General features: G+C 30.8%; 1 protein-coding gene across 1 annotated transcript; it reads left to right on the forward strand.

Moving 5' to 3' along the window:
* The first annotated feature begins 228 nt into the window (after positions 1 to 228).
* On the forward strand, positions 229 to 18534 carry LOC114121846 (uncharacterized). The gene is given in 3 exon segments (XM_027984329.2): positions 229 to 567; positions 13979 to 15665; positions 15668 to 18534. Coding segments are annotated over 3 exon segments (3432 nt in total). The 5' UTR covers positions 229 to 546; the 3' UTR covers positions 17392 to 18534.
* Positions 18535 to 19693: the final 1159 nt, after the last annotated feature.

The raw sequence follows: 19693 nt of genomic DNA on the forward strand, positions 1-19693 counted from the left end.
CTTTCTCTTTCGTCCAGCCGGATCGACTCCCCTGACAGCGTGGTTACTGCCTTGGAACTGGGTCCTGGTATGCAGCTGTATACGCCGTTCGTATAACGCGGTATTACGGATGACGTTAATACAATGTGTATGCATACACGGCCTCCCACTCGGGCCACCGGATGGTCCGCTCTGCGGGCCCGTACCGTCTCGACCGCTGCCGTCGTATAAATAGCCTTCCCGACCGTCGGGTCCGGTTCATTATGTCTCCGATCGCGCGATGACCGACCGCGCACCAACGGCCGCGTAATAAAAACACCATTTCTCCCTCGCGAGATCAACGTGACGTGTGCGAGCGCGCGTTTTTAATCGTTCGAGTTTTTCGAATATCCGGATGATATTCGATTGGAGTTTTTTTTTTTTTTAAATTAAACATTGAAGGATTTTAAAAGATCCGAATCGTTCGTTCGGCTCTCCAACCTACAGCTCGTTAAAGTCCAGCGTCCGTAACCAGAAAAAGTTCCAAGTGATCGATACACACCCATCGGCGTTTCAAAAGGATACGCCATGGATTTCCGATTGACTCAGGTAAACATCATTGTCGTAGTAAGCGCGCATCTGTATAGCTATTCTTTTTAACGCGATTTTAGACGATCAGCGATTATTACTCACGGAAACCGTGGCGGCCGGACACTGAAAGATTTTTGAGTTGCGTATGACGATTGGCACTTTAACTATCCGGTGCGCGTGTAATAAAATTACTAATATTTAGATAATTGATCACTAGTGGACCGTAAGCGAAGGATAAAAGGCAAAATCGATACTCTATCGGCAATTAATAATTATCCGTGACTGCGTCGTATCTTTTTGAAAATTACAAATATTTGAAGGGACGAGACTTTAAAAGAGTGGTATAAATATTGACGTTTCTTTATTCCTATATACTGTTTGTACTTAGATTCTGTAGTACCTAATTTTCCCAAGTGTTAATGACTTAATTATTTAAAAGACAATTCATGCGCGTCACTATTCGTAAGTAAATTAGGAAATAAAAGACAATTTTAAATTATTACAATTTTTTTTTTTTTTTAATATTCATAAACTCACTACCTATTCTAAATTATTTTATTATTGAATACGTATATAGTTCATTTTAACAGCTAAGAAGACCAAATTAATAAAATCATTGTATTTTACTATTTTAAAAAATAATGTCTAATTAATAATAAAATAATTCATATTCCTATAAATATGTATTTCTTAACATCTATCATTATATTGTAACATGCAACGTACACTTATTTAGTTTATAACCGTGAGATAGAAATTTTTAGATCCAAAGAAATGTACACTTTATCAATACATTAATCATTGCAGTTTTGCTTATTAATTATAATAATACAATATTATATACTGTTTTATATTCATAGTACATATATAATATATATATTATATATATTTTTTTTTTTATTAAAATTTGTATTGTTCATTCGGTCTAATTAAGCTATTTATGTTATTTATGTTAAATACACAGTTTTTAAGAATCATTTCTTAGTAATTCTATTTAGTGAGTAGTTAGTAAGTCAAGAAAAGCTATGTAATAAAAATGCAATATTTTAAATCAGATAAATGGTAATGTGTCTAGAACGGAATATTTTCTTAATCGCACAGATCTCATTTCCGCTTTCGAGCGTGACTTATCCTTTTATAATGGTACTTATTACCATCGTAGGTAATTTGGTTTGTTGACAAATGTTTGAATTACAACTTATTAAAATAATAACGATAGTATCAGATAAGGTTGTTTAAATAATAACTTTATTATTATTATATATCGAATGGATATTCAATACTTAGAAAGGAATAATAAAATGTATTTGTTACGGCTATTTCTAACGATTTTAATGGTTAATACAAATTTAAATTTGTTTTACGACTGTACCAGACATAACAAAACAAATATCTCTCTTTACCATATATTATCTTGACTAATATTAAGATACAATATATTAATAAGGTATTTAGAAAATATTTATTTAAATTATGTTTACAGTACGAGTACTATATTATTTTGAACTTAAACTTTGATGCTGCGTTATTAAGAAAGTTATTGGTAGTAAAATTAATACTTAAAAGGATATCATAAACCAAGAAAAATAATATTTGGCAACCACATTATATATATATTATATTTATAATGTTTATATATATTAATGCAACATAATACATTCAATATGAACCAATAGGACGTATGGACCTTTGTATCTGGGTTATAAGAAAATGAGACTATTATTTTTTTGCCTCAGGCTTTGAGCTAAATCATAGGAATAGCAGTTTCAGTTGCCAAAGTATCAAAATAAAATAATAAAATATGAAACATTGTTTATTTTGTTATTAGTTTTATGAATTTTTAATCCAGAAAAATATTGTTATTTGAGATAGATTATTCATCAAAAATTTACTTCTTACTACATTGATCATATTTTAATAAAAAGTAGATCATATAATTTTATGTTAAGATGTTTTCCCCATTTATATATATTTAGAATTGCTTACATTAAAAAGTAATTATTATAAAAGTTTACGTATATGTTGTGTCATGTGTTGCAAATACTTATTATATATACTATATACATAATATATTATTAAATTGCATTATTTTTTAATACGTAAAGTTATAATATAATATAATATTATTTTATTAACAATAAATCATATTTTTAGTTTACATAATTTTCTTATCTTACTGTATAATATTTTATTTATGAATGACACAAATCGTTCCCACAACTTCTAATATGGTGATTAAAATTAAATTTAAGTGTAGTTTATAAGTCTTACTTAGTGCAATGATTACAAATCATAATATTTTTATCACAGAAATTGTATTCCATCGTATGCTGAATTTTTTTTTTTTTTGAACTGATAAGCACTGAAAGAAATAATATGACGGTTTTTTAAAGGAAGTTGTCGTTTTAAAATCAGAAATCACACACTCCCTACTAACTTGTATCAATACTACAATGGTTATAAACGATAATAACAGAATAGGTATGAGGGGAATATGTGTCTCATTGGAAAATATTCAATCACACTCATTCGCTTTGTTACCTCAGTCGTCATCAGGGGGAAAACTTGTCGTATTAGCTGGAGCTGCCGAGTAGCATACAAAATAAGGGTAGTATAGTGGTTTTCTTTCTTCTTTTACTCTATACTCTATTATTATTATTTTTTGTTGCCATACCGTCTGGTTGTTTTCCATTTCGTTTCCCGTAATTTGCCATTCACGAAATAATCAACAATCGGGGGTTGTTTTCTGCGATTCCATCGCCGGATATACTACCGCACGAGCTGAGTCAGGTCACGTTCTTCCGGCTTTCCAGTCGAAAAATCACAACTCTTCTATGTGCGTATATACATGTACAATGAAACCCGTTCTTCCGTCGCGTATTATATCGATCATGTTATTATTGCGCGCACGTATAATTAATGGGCGAACGTCGTCATTTTCGGTCTCCTCAGGGCTTCGGGCCAATCATCTGGTGTGGGATTGCCAGAATGTGTCTCGTCTATACTCCACACTACCGGACTGGGTTGGCGAATAATGATCGTGCAGAATAGAAAGCTGCCGTAATAGTGTTATTAATACAATGTTATTTGCAAAAAAAAAAATCACTCTTTTAAACTGTGTTGAACTTTGAAAGATTTCGTTTTATAAATAATCGACAGATGGACCGTGGGCAAAATGATTTTCTATTCAATGTTCTACAAACCATTAATCGCTATTTAAATTGTGGTAAACTTATACTACATATCTATCTAAATATTTTTTGCATATGTATGTATAACTATACATATACCTATACCTAGCCCATATATAATATTATTTATTATGTTATACATGTATATATAATTTATAGATACGTATATCTAGAAGTATTAGGAGTATTTACATGTAAACGTTTACGTATGTTACAATTTAAATTTCGTATTAGGATTCTTACATGTATATACTGTAAAACATAGATTGGGTATTTGTATTCCCCCGCCCCCTCTTCGTATATTACACATTTTTGGCAAACATGAAAAAATAAAATTCATGTTCGTTTCTAAATTTTAATACAAAAAAAAAAATGTATTGAAATTTTAAATTAGCTTAAAGGTACTATTAAATGTTATAATAATACTTATAACCAGTTTAAAAATTAATCATCAACACCTAGAGTAAGAGCTATTATTTATTATGTTCAATGATAATATTTTAAACTCGTGAAACTCATATTTTTTCAACGATTTAAGGAAACATACTATAAATTGTATATCAAGTATATTAAACAGTTAGTTTTTAGTTTATATCTATTTAAACATTTTTGAGAAAAATATTCACACATAATCATCAACTACTTAAAAGAAAGGAAGATAACCTTTCTCTTATACAGTAGATTTCGAGTGAATCTCATCGTTGAGGATTGTAATGAATGTGTTAAATTTAAATTTAATGATGAATAATTGCATAGGAAAAATGATTCAAAGCTAAGTCAGTCTATATTTTATGAATATCTATAATGTTATGTTATTAAATTAATTTTACTTTTAATAATATGGTGGGTTGAATTAATTTTTAAGAAAACATTTCATTTTATTGCCTTCATAAATCATAATAATATACGTTAAAAGTTTCAAGTTATCATGATTCATGAATAATATTTACAAAATGTTTAATATTCTTTGTTTGAGTATCTAATTTCATCCAAATGTGAATTTAAAATATTAATAAATTTTTTTTATAAATATTATAAGATTTTTTGATTACTCAGTGAACTAAATATTTATGAGAAATGTTATATTATATTTTAAATGTTTAGCTATAAAAAGATGTACGTTTAATAAATATTTTTTAATCGCAGAATTATTTAAAATTATTCGTAATTTTATAGAAATATCAATAATTGTGATTTATTAAGAAACTTGTATTAAATTGTTTAATATGTAGATTTTTTAATTATATATTGACCCAATCGTAATTGTTTTTATTAAAATGTATAGAAAAAAAATCATTTAAATTGTTTATTAATAGCTCAAAAAGGTCGATATATTTAGAAAGATATTCCATATGACGTATGGACTAATAATTTAAATAATTGATAAAAATTTCATGATTCTTTGGTACTTTGTTTCCAAAATAAATAAAAAAAAAAACAGTTTTCTTGAATATTTGTACAACATAAAAATTCTGTTTTTCTCAATTTTTTGGACTCTTTTATTTTTTACCATCCCAAAGGAACTAGTTTCAATTTGCTACTAGAAACTACCACTAAATTTAAAAATCAAAACATTTTTACTACCCTCAAAAATTGCAAATTCGATAAACAAACTTAAGGATATTACAAAAAATGTTTAAATGATGCACGTCATAGAAAATTCATTATATTCAGAGCGAAGCAATGAATATAAAACCACAAACAATATGTACTCATGTACTTTTTCGTGATACTAAAATATTTGTTTTTGAGCGTATTATAAAATTATTCAGTCAAACGCATTATTTATGACGGTTTCACAAAGAATACAGTTAGAATAATAATTGTGATTGACACATTCGATTCAATGTTAAATAGGTAATTGCTGTATGCTGAATATAATTTTTAACATGAAATCACATTTTTATAACATATTACACGATATTACTGATATTAACGTATCAGTATATCACAGGACCGATTATAATAAGAGTGATGCAGGTTACGGCCACTTTATATTATACCGTCAAACATTGTTTAGCAGTTAACGAAACGTCTTGACCACTGAAAATTGACAGTTTTGAATTCTGTGCGTGTTTAGTACACCTGTAATGTAATGTGATTCATTCAATCGACGATTTTACACCATCAATCACGTAATCGCGTTGTTAATAGTAAATTGTTTTTAATAGCCAGTTATATAAATACTAAATTTGTCATTTGTTACGTGAGAATTTAAACCATTGCGGGTACCTATGACGCGTATTTTCTTTCATTGTAAAACCATATTATGTATTTATGCTGTTTAATTTAATTTTGATGTATAATTTGTCGCCCATGCAATAACATGGGTTATTATATGTTCTATTAATTAAAAGTAAACGACACGCAGCCATTTAGTATATATTATTATAGGTATATATTGTACTATACTCACGTGTATTATTATTACATTTATGTATAGTTACTTATACCGGATTTCTCTCGACCACCGAATAACGCGCTGTACACAGTATTTCACTATTATTATTCTTATTATTATTTTAATTTAGTCGTCTTCCCGTAGACATATGTTCACGGACTGTAAATCGAAACGTTTTGTACGCGGCACAAAACGATATGCCAAAATGAATGGATGAATACAATTATTATAAAAACGTAATTACACAGATATATATATGCGCGGTACCTATCTAACTAGTTTATAATAGTTATTATACGCTCTTCTTATCATTAACGTCTATCATTACGCACGTGCATTAATACACCGAACATAATAGTTTGTGTAACGTTACGCGTATGTTGGCTAGCTGCTGGTTGCCATAAATGTATTATCGTACACGCACAAATTAGTATACGATATATTATAATATAGCGAACATAAAAAATGTCGACCATTGACGAGAACAACAATGGACTTGCGACGAAATTTGTACACGGTTTCAGGAGAGCTGAATCATTTGAAATCTACACTTGTGCATTGATGCATACATAATACATGTATCACAACGGTGGCTAGGGGTACGCACTTACACGCTCTAGTTTCGTATTATCGGCGCGAACCCAGTTGAGCATTAACAGAAAATTGTGAGCAAAATCTATCGTTGGTACAGGAGAATATAAAATATAACGTCATCTCACGATATTATTATTTGTATTGTTAAACTTGCAGGTCGTTTTGCGTTTGTGTGAATAAAGCCGATTTTTATTTACAGTGCACCGTAAGTGATAGTCTTTAGACTGTGACTGTAATATTATGTGCGACGAGTTTCGTACAAATTAGCACAGATGGACTTTGGCGAAGACACCTCTCATCCCCCCCCCCTAAAAGGCAGGTAATAGCACCGTACCGCGTAAATAGTCGTAAATTGGCAAAATTAATTACCCGGTATGCGATTATCCTCAAATCGCGTTCTGACTATAATACCTACCTATATATACTTGCCTCTTACCAACAACGTCGGCGTATCGTATTATTATAATATATACAGATGGGTACCCACTGCGGTGCACATCAAGAAAGGTTTCTCTCGCTCGGTAATAATACTCGTATATTATCAATCGATCAATCGTAGGCACTTTGCATGGTAAATATATACATTGTTGCACCATCGATGATAATATATAATACGGTAAAAGTGTCGTTTGCCATAAGTAAAATATTATATACATAAATTCATATACATATATACCGGTATAATTGACAGTACACATGTCACATCAATCATCGCGGAGCAGTACAAAAACGTTTCAGCACCGATTTCCGCGACGATTATTATTTCCTTTTTTTTTTAGAAAATGTAAGTAAGTACAACACAAGAATATTCATAAAAAATGATTACGACGTGAAAATTATTTATCAATGCCTGCTATGTCCACGGCGAAGGATTTTAAGGGAGATTTTTAATAGGAGACATATTATATAATATCTAGTTTATACGCTTTATAGGTATTCTTATTCATTTACTAATAGAAAATAGCTAAAATTATTTAAAATGTTCTCGTTTATTACTTAACCAGAAAAAAAATCACAAATTGAATACTATCTGTAGATTTAGATATACTAATAAACTATATATTGTGTTAATCGTAATATTTTACTAGCTATCATTTCAAAAACTTGAAATAAAGAAAATCGTATATATTATAGAAGAAAGTCCGAGTAGCAGAACCACCATTACTTATACTCCTCCTCACTGTATTTGGTTGTTGATGCCATCGCTTACAACGCAATGCCGACAAATCGAACTGTCTCGTGTTCGCGTCGTCGGTCGTTGTCATCGAATTTTCCGGGAAAACATATTATTTTTCGTGTAATGTAAATGGCAAACGTTCTATACAATGATTTGCACCCACCTAGTTTATGTACACGTGCAATTCGTGTATACGTGTCTACGTACGACACGTGAGAGGTCATCCCCCGAGAGCGGACGTGCAATTTACAAACTTCGACGGAGTAGGCGGCCGCCGCCGCGATAATCGCAACGGTGACAGTTTTCTTTTGCTGACCTCGGGAATGGAAAAACCCCGTGAAAGGATATTCCACTGAAATATTTTCCAAACGCTGAAATTTCGTTTCGATCGTGGTCATCGTTAAATTTGTTTTACAAATAAATCATGATAAAACATGTCTTTATTATGCTTATACAAATACCGATACTCTCACTTACCGATTCGAGTTCATCATCTCAACCTTATGCATTGTTGTATTTTAATTGACTGAAAAAATATGGTTTATATTATATCATAAGAATAGTGCTTGTCGTAGACCTTTTGCTATGTATTCATAATATTATCGTTTGTCCGATCTTGGGTCTTTTGGACACAGTTTAGAATTACTGAATAGCAACGATTTGTCATTATTTTGAGGTCTAAAATGTGGCAAAAAAAAAAAAAAAAAAATGTTATAAAAATAAAAGTCTGATGTTGGAGTATTACGTTCGAAAATCTGTTAATCGGACACATCTCGTATGTTTGCTACACGCCACTGAGTTTTAGTTTTTACGTCTGACTAAAACAGTAACGATTAAATAATATATTGGTTGAACGGTTTACTCGTATGTGATAGGTTATAATCGTTGTATTTCTTTTCACTTCTAAGATTTTGTGAATATTACGTACTAATTCAAATTTATTTTCATAATATTCTATTATTAGAAATTATAATAACGTTGTTTATGTAGTTAAGTTTGTATCGTAATAATATAAACCTATACGTATAATGTATTTCAACTCGGGTTTAAATTTGTATTTTTTTTTTTATTTGTAAACAATTCATTAACAATCTTGCTCGTAATATCAATTATCAAAATATCGTTTTGTAAATCTTTTGTTCTTTGACGTCAAAGAATATCCATGCAGGCATCGTATTATAATCCAGGTACTTTCTTGTTAATTCTATCGTTACTCGCGATTTTCACGATATCTTCCTCTGATTTCTTTAATGTATTGCTCTCAGAAGAAAACGAGAGAAGATAACGAAAATAATACATCGGTGTATTACATTGCATTTGCGTTTAACGTGCTTTTAATTATTTAGCGCGTTGCGTTTGAAATATCTAAAAGATCACGCGTGTATATAATACGTATGTATGTGTGTAGAATACCTATCTTTGTATGGTATTCATGTATAATCCGATAACTTTAGAATTAATTAAATTTAATAATCATATAGTTATAACCATTAAAATCACCCAATTAAAATCGTACCGATATTATTTCAAGAAATTACGATTATAACGCACTGGAATGATATTCACCGTAGACCTTATATAGGTAAGTTATTGTTCAACTGATTGTACGATCGATCCATACAGATAATATACACAGTAATAAAACATGGCTTAGTTTAGGAGTTAAACTCCTATAATTAAAATATGTAATACCGCGTGTTACCCAACGATACTTAAAATATTATTGAACATTTATTATCACGCGTTTTTAACAGTTTCATTCAATATCCAACACGACGGATCATACTACAGATTGTTGTTTAAATAATAGTATAACTCTCGTTTTACGCGCTTGGACCGATGGAAAAGCGATGGGAACCGCACGCATTACAACTATACACTGTACAGATGAGTCGTCGTGATATTTTATCGATCGTATTGTTTTTCTATAATCGAAGCTGTTTACGGACTCGAAAATATGTATTACAAAAAAAATAATAATAACAAACGTCTATAGTCGACCGTTCAAATAGAAATCTGTAGTTGTCGTAAGACAATGCGCTAAGAATTATTTTTGCATTCTCCGTGCAATTCTAATTACTTATACACGTATGTGTGTATATATGTAAATTCCATTCCTATTATGACGGTCGCGTTTTCTCTCATTTCACATGCATCTTCGAACAATGTTACATACTTGTGTTTTTTATGTTCATTCTTTTTTTTTTTTTTTTTTTTTAAATAATAATAATAATAACAAACCGAAAATATATTATTTATTGCATTCAACCTCTATTGATATTCAAGCGACGCTTTAGATGCTTTTCGTCGATATAATAATTTATATAAGTCCTCTCGGGCGTTTTGTACACGGACTCGACTTGTACGAATAGATGTCGATAGGAGGCGATCGCGAGTATGCAATACTTCAAAATTCGATATGTGATTAGAATAATAAACAATAATATTATGACACTGCAGTTATACAATACCATTATTGTTACTTACGAGTATACTCTTCTGCCACAATGAGAAACCATGACCGAATAAGATTGGTTTTCATATATTGTACATGTACATAAACGCATAATATTTGTACACAATATATAAATTACGATTTTTGTGATTAAAAAGTTACCCCACACCCACGCATTATTACTATCTAATTTATTATAGTATCTAATTTAAATTATAATATATGGTTTAGCTTCGGTATAGTAATGATAGTAATAATATTATTGTAATGTGGTCATTCGTGTTGTTTGCCGTAATACTGAAAAATATACAAAAAAAATTCAGTGAAAAATGTAGGTACATCTATGTAAAGTGTGATTCGTAATCACGAGTAGGTTTGCCCCCTCCCCTGATATTTTGATTTATGAAATTATTAATATTATACATAATATTTTCAGTTATTTAGATTTTATAACTGCTCACTATTTAAGGATTATGCTATGGCAAATTTGTTGAAGTTGATATCAGTTATATATTTTATTGCATAATAATATTATAATATTATACTATAATATAGTATGTTATACTAATATAGTTAAATAATACTAAAAAAAAAGTCTCAATCGAAATTTAAAATAGAAGTAATATTGCATGCGATAAATTTGTAGTTATTACAATTATATTAAAATTATTATAGCTTCTAAATATTCCAAGTCCATTATCCTTTAACACAAAGTTACACAACCTAAAAACTACCCGTTCAAATTTAAATTTAAATACATTAATAAACATTGAATAAAAAAATAATAATAATCTGCCTATCGATATAAAAGAAAATAAATTGATATTCATTAGAATAAATAAGTTATTGTAACTTTTTGCCATAGGATATATCTTTAATGGTAAAGTACATTTATACATTTGAAAATTTGTCTTTTAGATTTTAAGTATACTGAAAAATGTAAAAGATCCGAAATTAAATAAATAAGTTGTTAAAGGCCACAAGTGTATACAAAAACTATATTATAATAATATTATCGTTAATCGTGAAGTATTTTGATATACCTATTTATAGCATTCTTGTCATTGCAATCAAATTACATCCAATTGTCAGTAAATGCACAATGTTTATTTATTATTTATTATTTATTATTCTTGCTCCCTTATTTCTTATTGAAATACTTATTATTATTGTCGTTTTTCAATAAGGTCAATATTATTGTAACACGCACGATTTTTTGAAGATATTATTATTATCGTATTTGTAGAACATATTAATTGTACCCTCGTCCATAACATAATAATACGAAAGAAATAAACTATTTTAATACTGACTTGGACATGATTGGTTATCATAATTTAACACAAATAACATGCCACGTTTTAAAATAACCACAATTATTTACTTTGGTAAACATATGTAAAACTGTACTTCAATCGCACCCGTTTATTATATATAAGTCGTATTTTTTAGGATTAAATCAACAAAGTACAATGTACGTTTTACATATATTCCGCGTTATGTACATTGGAGTTTAATTTCTGGTACCTAGGTACTTAACTTTTATATAATATAATATAATAATATTATTGTTGCATTTTATTGTCATAAAAAAAAAAAAAAAACGATTCCTTATTGTCAAAACGTAAATAATTTTGTCCAATGGTTATTATTCAGTGATTATTTGATTATTTCTATCAATTTTTTTCTCCACGTCAACGAACAATCGATGTTAACTCTCGGGGCCGTTTACGTGATTCGGGTCGCTAAATGTAGAGTGTACAACTGTAAGCATATAATATGTCCTATCGTGGTGGAGCATTATTATTGTGCAATGAATTGGAAATCCAGTTATTATTATTTGACTTAAAGTCCGCGTTATAATCAAATTATTCATTTTTTTTTTTAATTTTCGTGTTATTCTATTATTACAAAAATCAAGTTGTAAGTTTTTAGTTTTAGTTTTAGTTTGTTCAACAAACCGTAACAGTTTTTAACGTTTTAATTATTTTATCGAACAATAGTAATTGAGTGCAATTATTAGTAAAAAATCTAGTAAATTATTGAGAGCTGGCTCGCACACAAAGTAGTATTAAAGAGAAAAATAATAAGCGATTACAAAATCTAAAACTAAATTTTACAAAGCAATTTTTTAATAAATATACTTTTAATAAGTTATTTTTTTCGAATGCGGTAAATCCAATTTTGGCATTTGATTCCGAAAACGTATTTTGTATTTTGAAGTCCATAAATCAATAATAATAAAAAGAAACAGAAAGACTTTCTAATAGGATGGCATTGTACTTATAGATACACAAATATAACGGTATCGTGTGTAATTCTCCAAATTTTGGTGGCATCAGTTAAACGTATATGACTTGCTTATTTACTGTGTAAACGATTTAGAAATCATGTGAATTCGAAATAATACATTATGATAACGTGTACCAACATTATTGAATACTATTTAAGGTGATTTTATGAATCGGTTGTTCAAAAAAGATTATTAGCCAATTGCTTATTCCGCAACAACTCGTATGAAAATATAATCGGCTAAAGTTAATTTAAAATATTTTTTATGAACAATGATTTAAAATTACTTGAAAATAATAATACATATTATAATATTATTAGTATCGTGTATATTACTTTTTCGTTGCGTTAACTATTTATGATTTGACGTGATTTACGTAAAAATCAATTTAAACCAACACCATACACTTGATTTTGGTATTTTTTCTTACTTTTTTTTTAATAATTTAACCAATTATTGGTCTTTTGTTACAAAACACCTCTGCCATAATCATGAAAGACGCTCTCGGCGTTAACTCACACTCCCGACTCCTATTTAATTTTTAATAAAAACTATTGTTTTCACCGTTATGAGAAGACACCGCATGGGATTTGAATTGTCTTGCGAGTTCTCAGCATATTATAAATACATAAATATTACATATATGTATTTTTTTCAATGTTTACTTTTCTTTGGAACGGTTTCATCGTTTACGCAAACCTATTATTTACGCAATAATTCAAATTTAAGTTTCACTCGTAATTGTGTATCATAAACTATAAAAATAATATATTTATAGCTATTAAGACACTACACTTAGTTTGTAGTCGCCATGCCTATTACAGGAAATCACTTTTGTCCGCTTAACAAAATAGTAAAACTAAACTGTAAACGAAATTACTAATGAAAGTTTGATCCTACTGTAGCCATACTTGCATTTATACACATTATATTATATGGGTTTGTTCATACTAGAATGCGTTTTAAACGAATGGGAAAGTTTGAATGAATTGTACAACACATCATTACTAAGCACTACAGTTGATTGTGGTCGGTAATCGGTATGCTGTTCTTCATCTGTCGAAACAATGTATTTCTAATGCTGTGTGTCATTGTTAGCAGTAAATCTTGACATCACTGTAAATAGATTTTAACCCGAATTATTGCCTAATGAGCAAAAAGGAAAGTCTTATAAACTCAGTTGCTGTACATCTCATTTAATAATTTTTTTATTATTATCATTTAATAAATTATGTTAAAAATAAAATATATAACGTTAGTAGGTAAATATAATTTGCATTGCTTTGAAATAATATTTGAACGTTTTTTTTTGTTTTAGAAGTGTTTTGTGTGTCTATTGTTGATAGTCACAACAAATGCCGTAATCAACTCCGGTACAAATGAAGAGAAGTCGCCGACAAGAAGAGATGCAAGTCTCGGCGTACCATCAGATTCATATGGTGCACCACCTCCTTCATTTGGCGCGCATCAGATTAAATACGGACCACCACAGGCTTATATTTCATCTGATTTAAAAGCACCTAACATTAATTATGGACTTCCGTCGAACTCCTACGGTCTGCCAAAACCTAGTTTTAAACCTTTAAAACCTGACTATGGACCACCACCACAAGATTCGTACGGGTTACCACCAAAACCAGTATATGGTGCTCCTCAAATACCGAACTCTGTGTATGGTCCACCATCTGGACCTCCAAGTTCTTCTTACGGTGTTCCATCAGTATCTTATGCAAAGGGGCCTCCAGGTGTACCATCTCCACCAACCCCACCTCATATCTCTTACCACGGTTGGCAACCAATTCCGGGTATATCAATCCCATATATTCAGAAAAATAATGGTTATGAACAATCGTCCTTAGGAACTGCGTATGGTCCACCACTGCCTCAAGGAGGAGGTTGTTGTAATAATAATATTAATTCCATAGATACTTCTTATGGAGGTTCACCTCCACCAGTATTACCGGCATCTAATTTAGACTATGGTCCACCAAAAGATGGAAATTCTTATCACGGAAGCTCTCACGCTCAGTCATTGACGAGTTTATATAAACCACCACCAATTATTCCAGATACCGGTTATGGACCTCCAACTCCTTCTAAGCAGCCATCTGACTCATATGGACCTCCACCCAGTGGTTCTTATGGGCCACCTCCAAAAGATTCTTATGGACCACCACCTAAAGATTCATATGGACCACCTCCAAAAGATTCTTATGGTCCACCACCTAAAGATTCATATGGACCACCTCCAAAAGATTCTTATGGTGCACCACCTAAAGATTCGTATGGACCACCTCCAAAAGATTCATATGGTGCACCGCCTAGTGGTTCATATGGCCCGCCACCTAAAGAATCACATGGACCACCTCCAAGTGGATCATATGGACCCCCTCCAAAAGATTCATACGGACCACCACCAAGTGGATCATATGGACCACCTCCAAAAGATTCGTACGGACCACCTCCAAAAGATTCATATGGACCCCCTCCAAAAGATTCATATGGACCCCCTCCAAAAGATTCATATGGGCCACCACCAAGTGGATCATATGGACCACCTCCAAAAGATTCGTATGGACCTCCACCTAGTGGTTCGTATGGACCTCCACCCAGTGGTTCTTATGGGCCGCCTCCAAAAGATTCGTATGGACCTCCACCAAGTGGATCATATGGACCACCTCCAAGTGGATCTTATGGACCTCCTTCTAAACCTTCATACAACCCACCTCCAAAAGAATCACACGGACCACCACCAAGTGGATCATACGGGCCGCCTCCAACTGGATCGTATGGACCACCTCCCAAAGGTTCTTATGGATCTAAACCAAGTGGATCTTATGGACCACCACCAAGTGGATCATATGGACCCCCTCCAAAAGATTCATACGGACCACCACCAAGTGGATCATATGGACCGCCTCCAAAAGATTCGTACGGACCTCCACCAAGTGGATCATATGGAGCACCTCCAAGTGATCTTATGGACCTCCTTCTAAACCTTCATACAACTCTCCTCCTAAAGAATCACATGGACCACCTCCAAGTGGATCATACGGACCTCCTCCAAGTGGATCATACGGACCACCTTCCAAAGGTTCATATGGATCTAAGCCAAGTGGATCTTATGGACTACCACCAAGTGGATCATATGGACCCCCTCCAAAAGATTCGTATGGCCCACCTAAAGAATCATATGGTCTACCATCATCTGGATCATTTGGTCCACCGAAGGAATCTTATGGGTTACCATCAATTGGATCATTTGGGCCACCCAAGGAGTCTTATGGCTCACCTTCTAAGCCTGCATATAATCCTCCATCACCAAGTGAATCATATGGTGCCCCATCTAAGGACACATATGGAATTCCTTCTCTAGGTTTCATTGATAATTCATTGCAAATACAATATGCCTCACCGTCAGCGTCTTCATACAATGGTCTTCCACCAGAAGGAACTTTCGGAACACCTTTAGCTATTTGCTGTGGTACACCCCCACCAGATTTAGCGTCACAAAAGCCTGCAGACTCTCAGTATGGATTAACCTACGGACAAGCATCTGGAAGACAAATACCTGGGCCAAATCTTCAGCCAAAAAGTCCAGTAAAAAATAGGGCGCCAGTTCCACCGGGTCTTGTAGAATCAACACAGTATAATAGTTTCCAAGGCGAACCATATATACCTCCTCCAGTTTCAGAAGTATCAGCAACTGGAAATGATGCATATGCTGCTCCATCAAGTTCTACAGGTTACAGTAGTTCTAACAGTAACCCAGGTATAGAGCATAGTCCAATAGTTGCACAAGATCAACAACAGTATACCATTCCTGTTACTCAAGATACACCAAATAATGGTCTATACAATCAAGGATTATCTACATCGTACGCTTTACCAGCTCCTGAATCTTATCAGCATATAACACAAACAGTTTCAGTGAATAATGCAAATCAAGAACCTAACAGTTATGTTCAGCCAAATCAACTTTTATTATCAAATGTTGACAACTATGGAACTCCACAACAAGCATTTGACTTAAATCAACAGATTGAAGAAAATAAAAATAACCCACAACAGAGAGACGCAGAGAATAACTCACAACAGTCAGGAAATAATAATTACCAACAGCAACCAGATGGAGTGGATGTTAACGATATAGTCAAGTCGTTAGGTTTAGAAGGATCCTCCGTTGTCGGTTCTAAATCTGTTGACATAAATGGTATACAAGAGTATCCTGTACAAGGATCTAATGGCAACTACATGCTGCAAATCCAACCAGGTCAAGGAGGTGGCGAAAACGTCGCTCATGATCAGGTACTTTCTAATGGATTACTTCAAGACATTTTGTCAGCCATCGAAAACCAACAGAAATCAGATAACTCATACGATAACCAACCACAAGGGTCAGAAGTACGACAAATCACAACGGCAGCAGTCAACACTAGTACTGAGTGGCCAGAAAATTCTGCAAATAAAAAACAAGAAATCGCTCTATTTTATAGCACGAGAGACGGAAAAGGACAGTCTACTCAAGGCACGGAAACACTTCCCAATGAAATAAATCATTTGAGTGTGAACGAGGTGTCCAATGGAAACTTCGTTTCATACAAGTCGCCTAAAGTGAATTATGTATACAGTGAATCATCACCTCAAGCTGTATCGCAGGCATATTCACAACAATCGACTCCCAAGACTGATGAAAGCTCAACCGATTCGTTGTCGAGTACAGGAAAATAATTATTGTAGTATAATAGATTTATGTATGTATTTAGTATATACATATACAATACATTATTAAATATAATTTATATATATTTATATAGTTAAAAAGTAATCCTACTATTATATTTGACAGTTCCAATTCGCCAACCTTTGGTTGCATTCAAATTGACTACTGTAATAACTAATAATACGTAAGAAAGTGCTCGCCTTCATACAAATCGTCATTAAATCAGAATACCGTATCGCATAAAAGTATTGTACTTGCATCAGTATGTGCATTCACATACGAAAACGTTCCATAATGATTGTCTAAATACTTTAATATTATCTTGACAGGGTAATCGCACTATTATTAATTTATATTGACGACGTAGTTACCAAGCACAGATTTATTCACGACTAGCTTATCACGAACTCGAAATAAAAACATCGTGCCTTATTTTGTTTTAAATCGTGAACGACGAATATTTTAATCTAAAAAGTGAGAGTATACTTGTTAGTGTATGGTACGACAGTTATAAATGCGAATTGTAACACAATAAAAATAGTACAGAAAGCCATTTTGGATATGAAAATTATTCACGAAATTACTTCGTGTTTTGATTTTTTGAATGCAACTGGATGTGTATTTTTGATAATAAATTAAATGAATTCTTTTTGATTATCAAAAAAAAAAAAAAAAAATTGGAGTATTAAATTATTAATATATATATATATAAAGTATATACTTAATTTTATTGAGAAAATAATATATATATATTTATATATTATATAATAACGTTTAGCACGATAGCCACTACGAAGTGCCATAGACCATTTATTATTGTTATCATTATTATTATAATAATATCCTTAATGTAAAAATATACTACATTTTATTTTTAAATCAACAGAAATATTCTCGTCCTTGTACATCACTTGAAATATTCAAAGTAATTTACTTTTTTATTATATACTTTTTAAATTTAAAATCATTAATTTAATTTTCTACTTTAAGTATTCTATATTAAGTTAATGCTTTGTATTTGCATTAACGTTTTTATTCATTATTAGTTTATAATGTATTAATGTCTATTGAAATACTGTATATAAAAATTATGTATGAAAATGTAAACTATTTAATAACAATATATATTTTGTGTTATTTATACCAATTTATTTCGTCTTCAGTACATACTATTTATTAAAGTTAACGTTTGTGTATCGAGTCATGCATGTTTAATTTCAATAATTAATAAAAATAAAATAAAATAAATAAATAACGCGCAAACAGAAACCTAAAACTGAATATTAGTAGTTTAATGATGAAATTGTTCGATTACTATTATTATTATTTCATGGTTTTAACGAGGTTTAAAAAAAAAAATAATAAAAATATTAATCGACAAAGTAATTTATTTATAATTGAGATTGTATAGGTATATACAAGTATATAATACAGTGCAATTTCAGTCATCGGGTAGGTGCATTCATTCAATAGAAATATATTAAAATGATTACATAATATTAATATCTGTCTTATTAACATGGTAGAATTTAGATATAATAACCGTATACATATTATTAAATGGTGTAAAAAATTTAAATGATTTTAACTGTACCCTTTGTTATTAATTATTTTATACTATAAAAATATATACTTGTTTCAAATGAATAAATTATCGAGCTTTTGAAATATTTTATAATAATTATATTGAAACAAGTTTTTATTTGGTAGGAATTTTAAATATCATTATAAATTAATAGTTAAAAGCATTTAAAAAAAAAAAAAAAAAACAGCAAAACTTAAATAAAGAAATATGTGGTCCATATATTTTAAATGACTCAGAGGTACATTATTTATTAATTAAAATCCATGAGTTTTAATCAGTTATTTTTAAACATACTTAGTCTTTGATATAATTGTAAAATTAATATTATCCAATATCCATAACAATAAATTATTTAAAGATATTATATTCTAAGCGTATAAATTTATACTATATTGGTATGATGGATAATTTACGAAATACTAAGGAAAATATTTAAAAATACGTCAGATTATTATTAGAAATATTATGTAAATACTCTAGAATATTTGATAGCTACCATAATTTTCCTTTTTCGGAATAGCCCTTGGGTACTTATATCACTGAAAATTTTTGTCCTTGACTATTAATATTCGAGGATATAATATGACTATAGGGAGTAAAAGTAACTGAGAGTTATTATTCCCGGTTACAAATTGCCTTACCTAATACTCCCTTTAGTATAAATTATTTAGGCTAATTGTACTCTTGGGATATAAGATGAACATTTAGTTCAGTATTATTGATTT

The sequence above is a fragment of the Aphis gossypii genome, chromosome 2, assembly GCF_020184175.1.
Source record: "Aphis gossypii isolate Hap1 chromosome 2, ASM2018417v2, whole genome shotgun sequence".
NCBI lineage: Eukaryota > Metazoa > Arthropoda > Insecta > Hemiptera > Aphididae > Aphis > Aphis gossypii.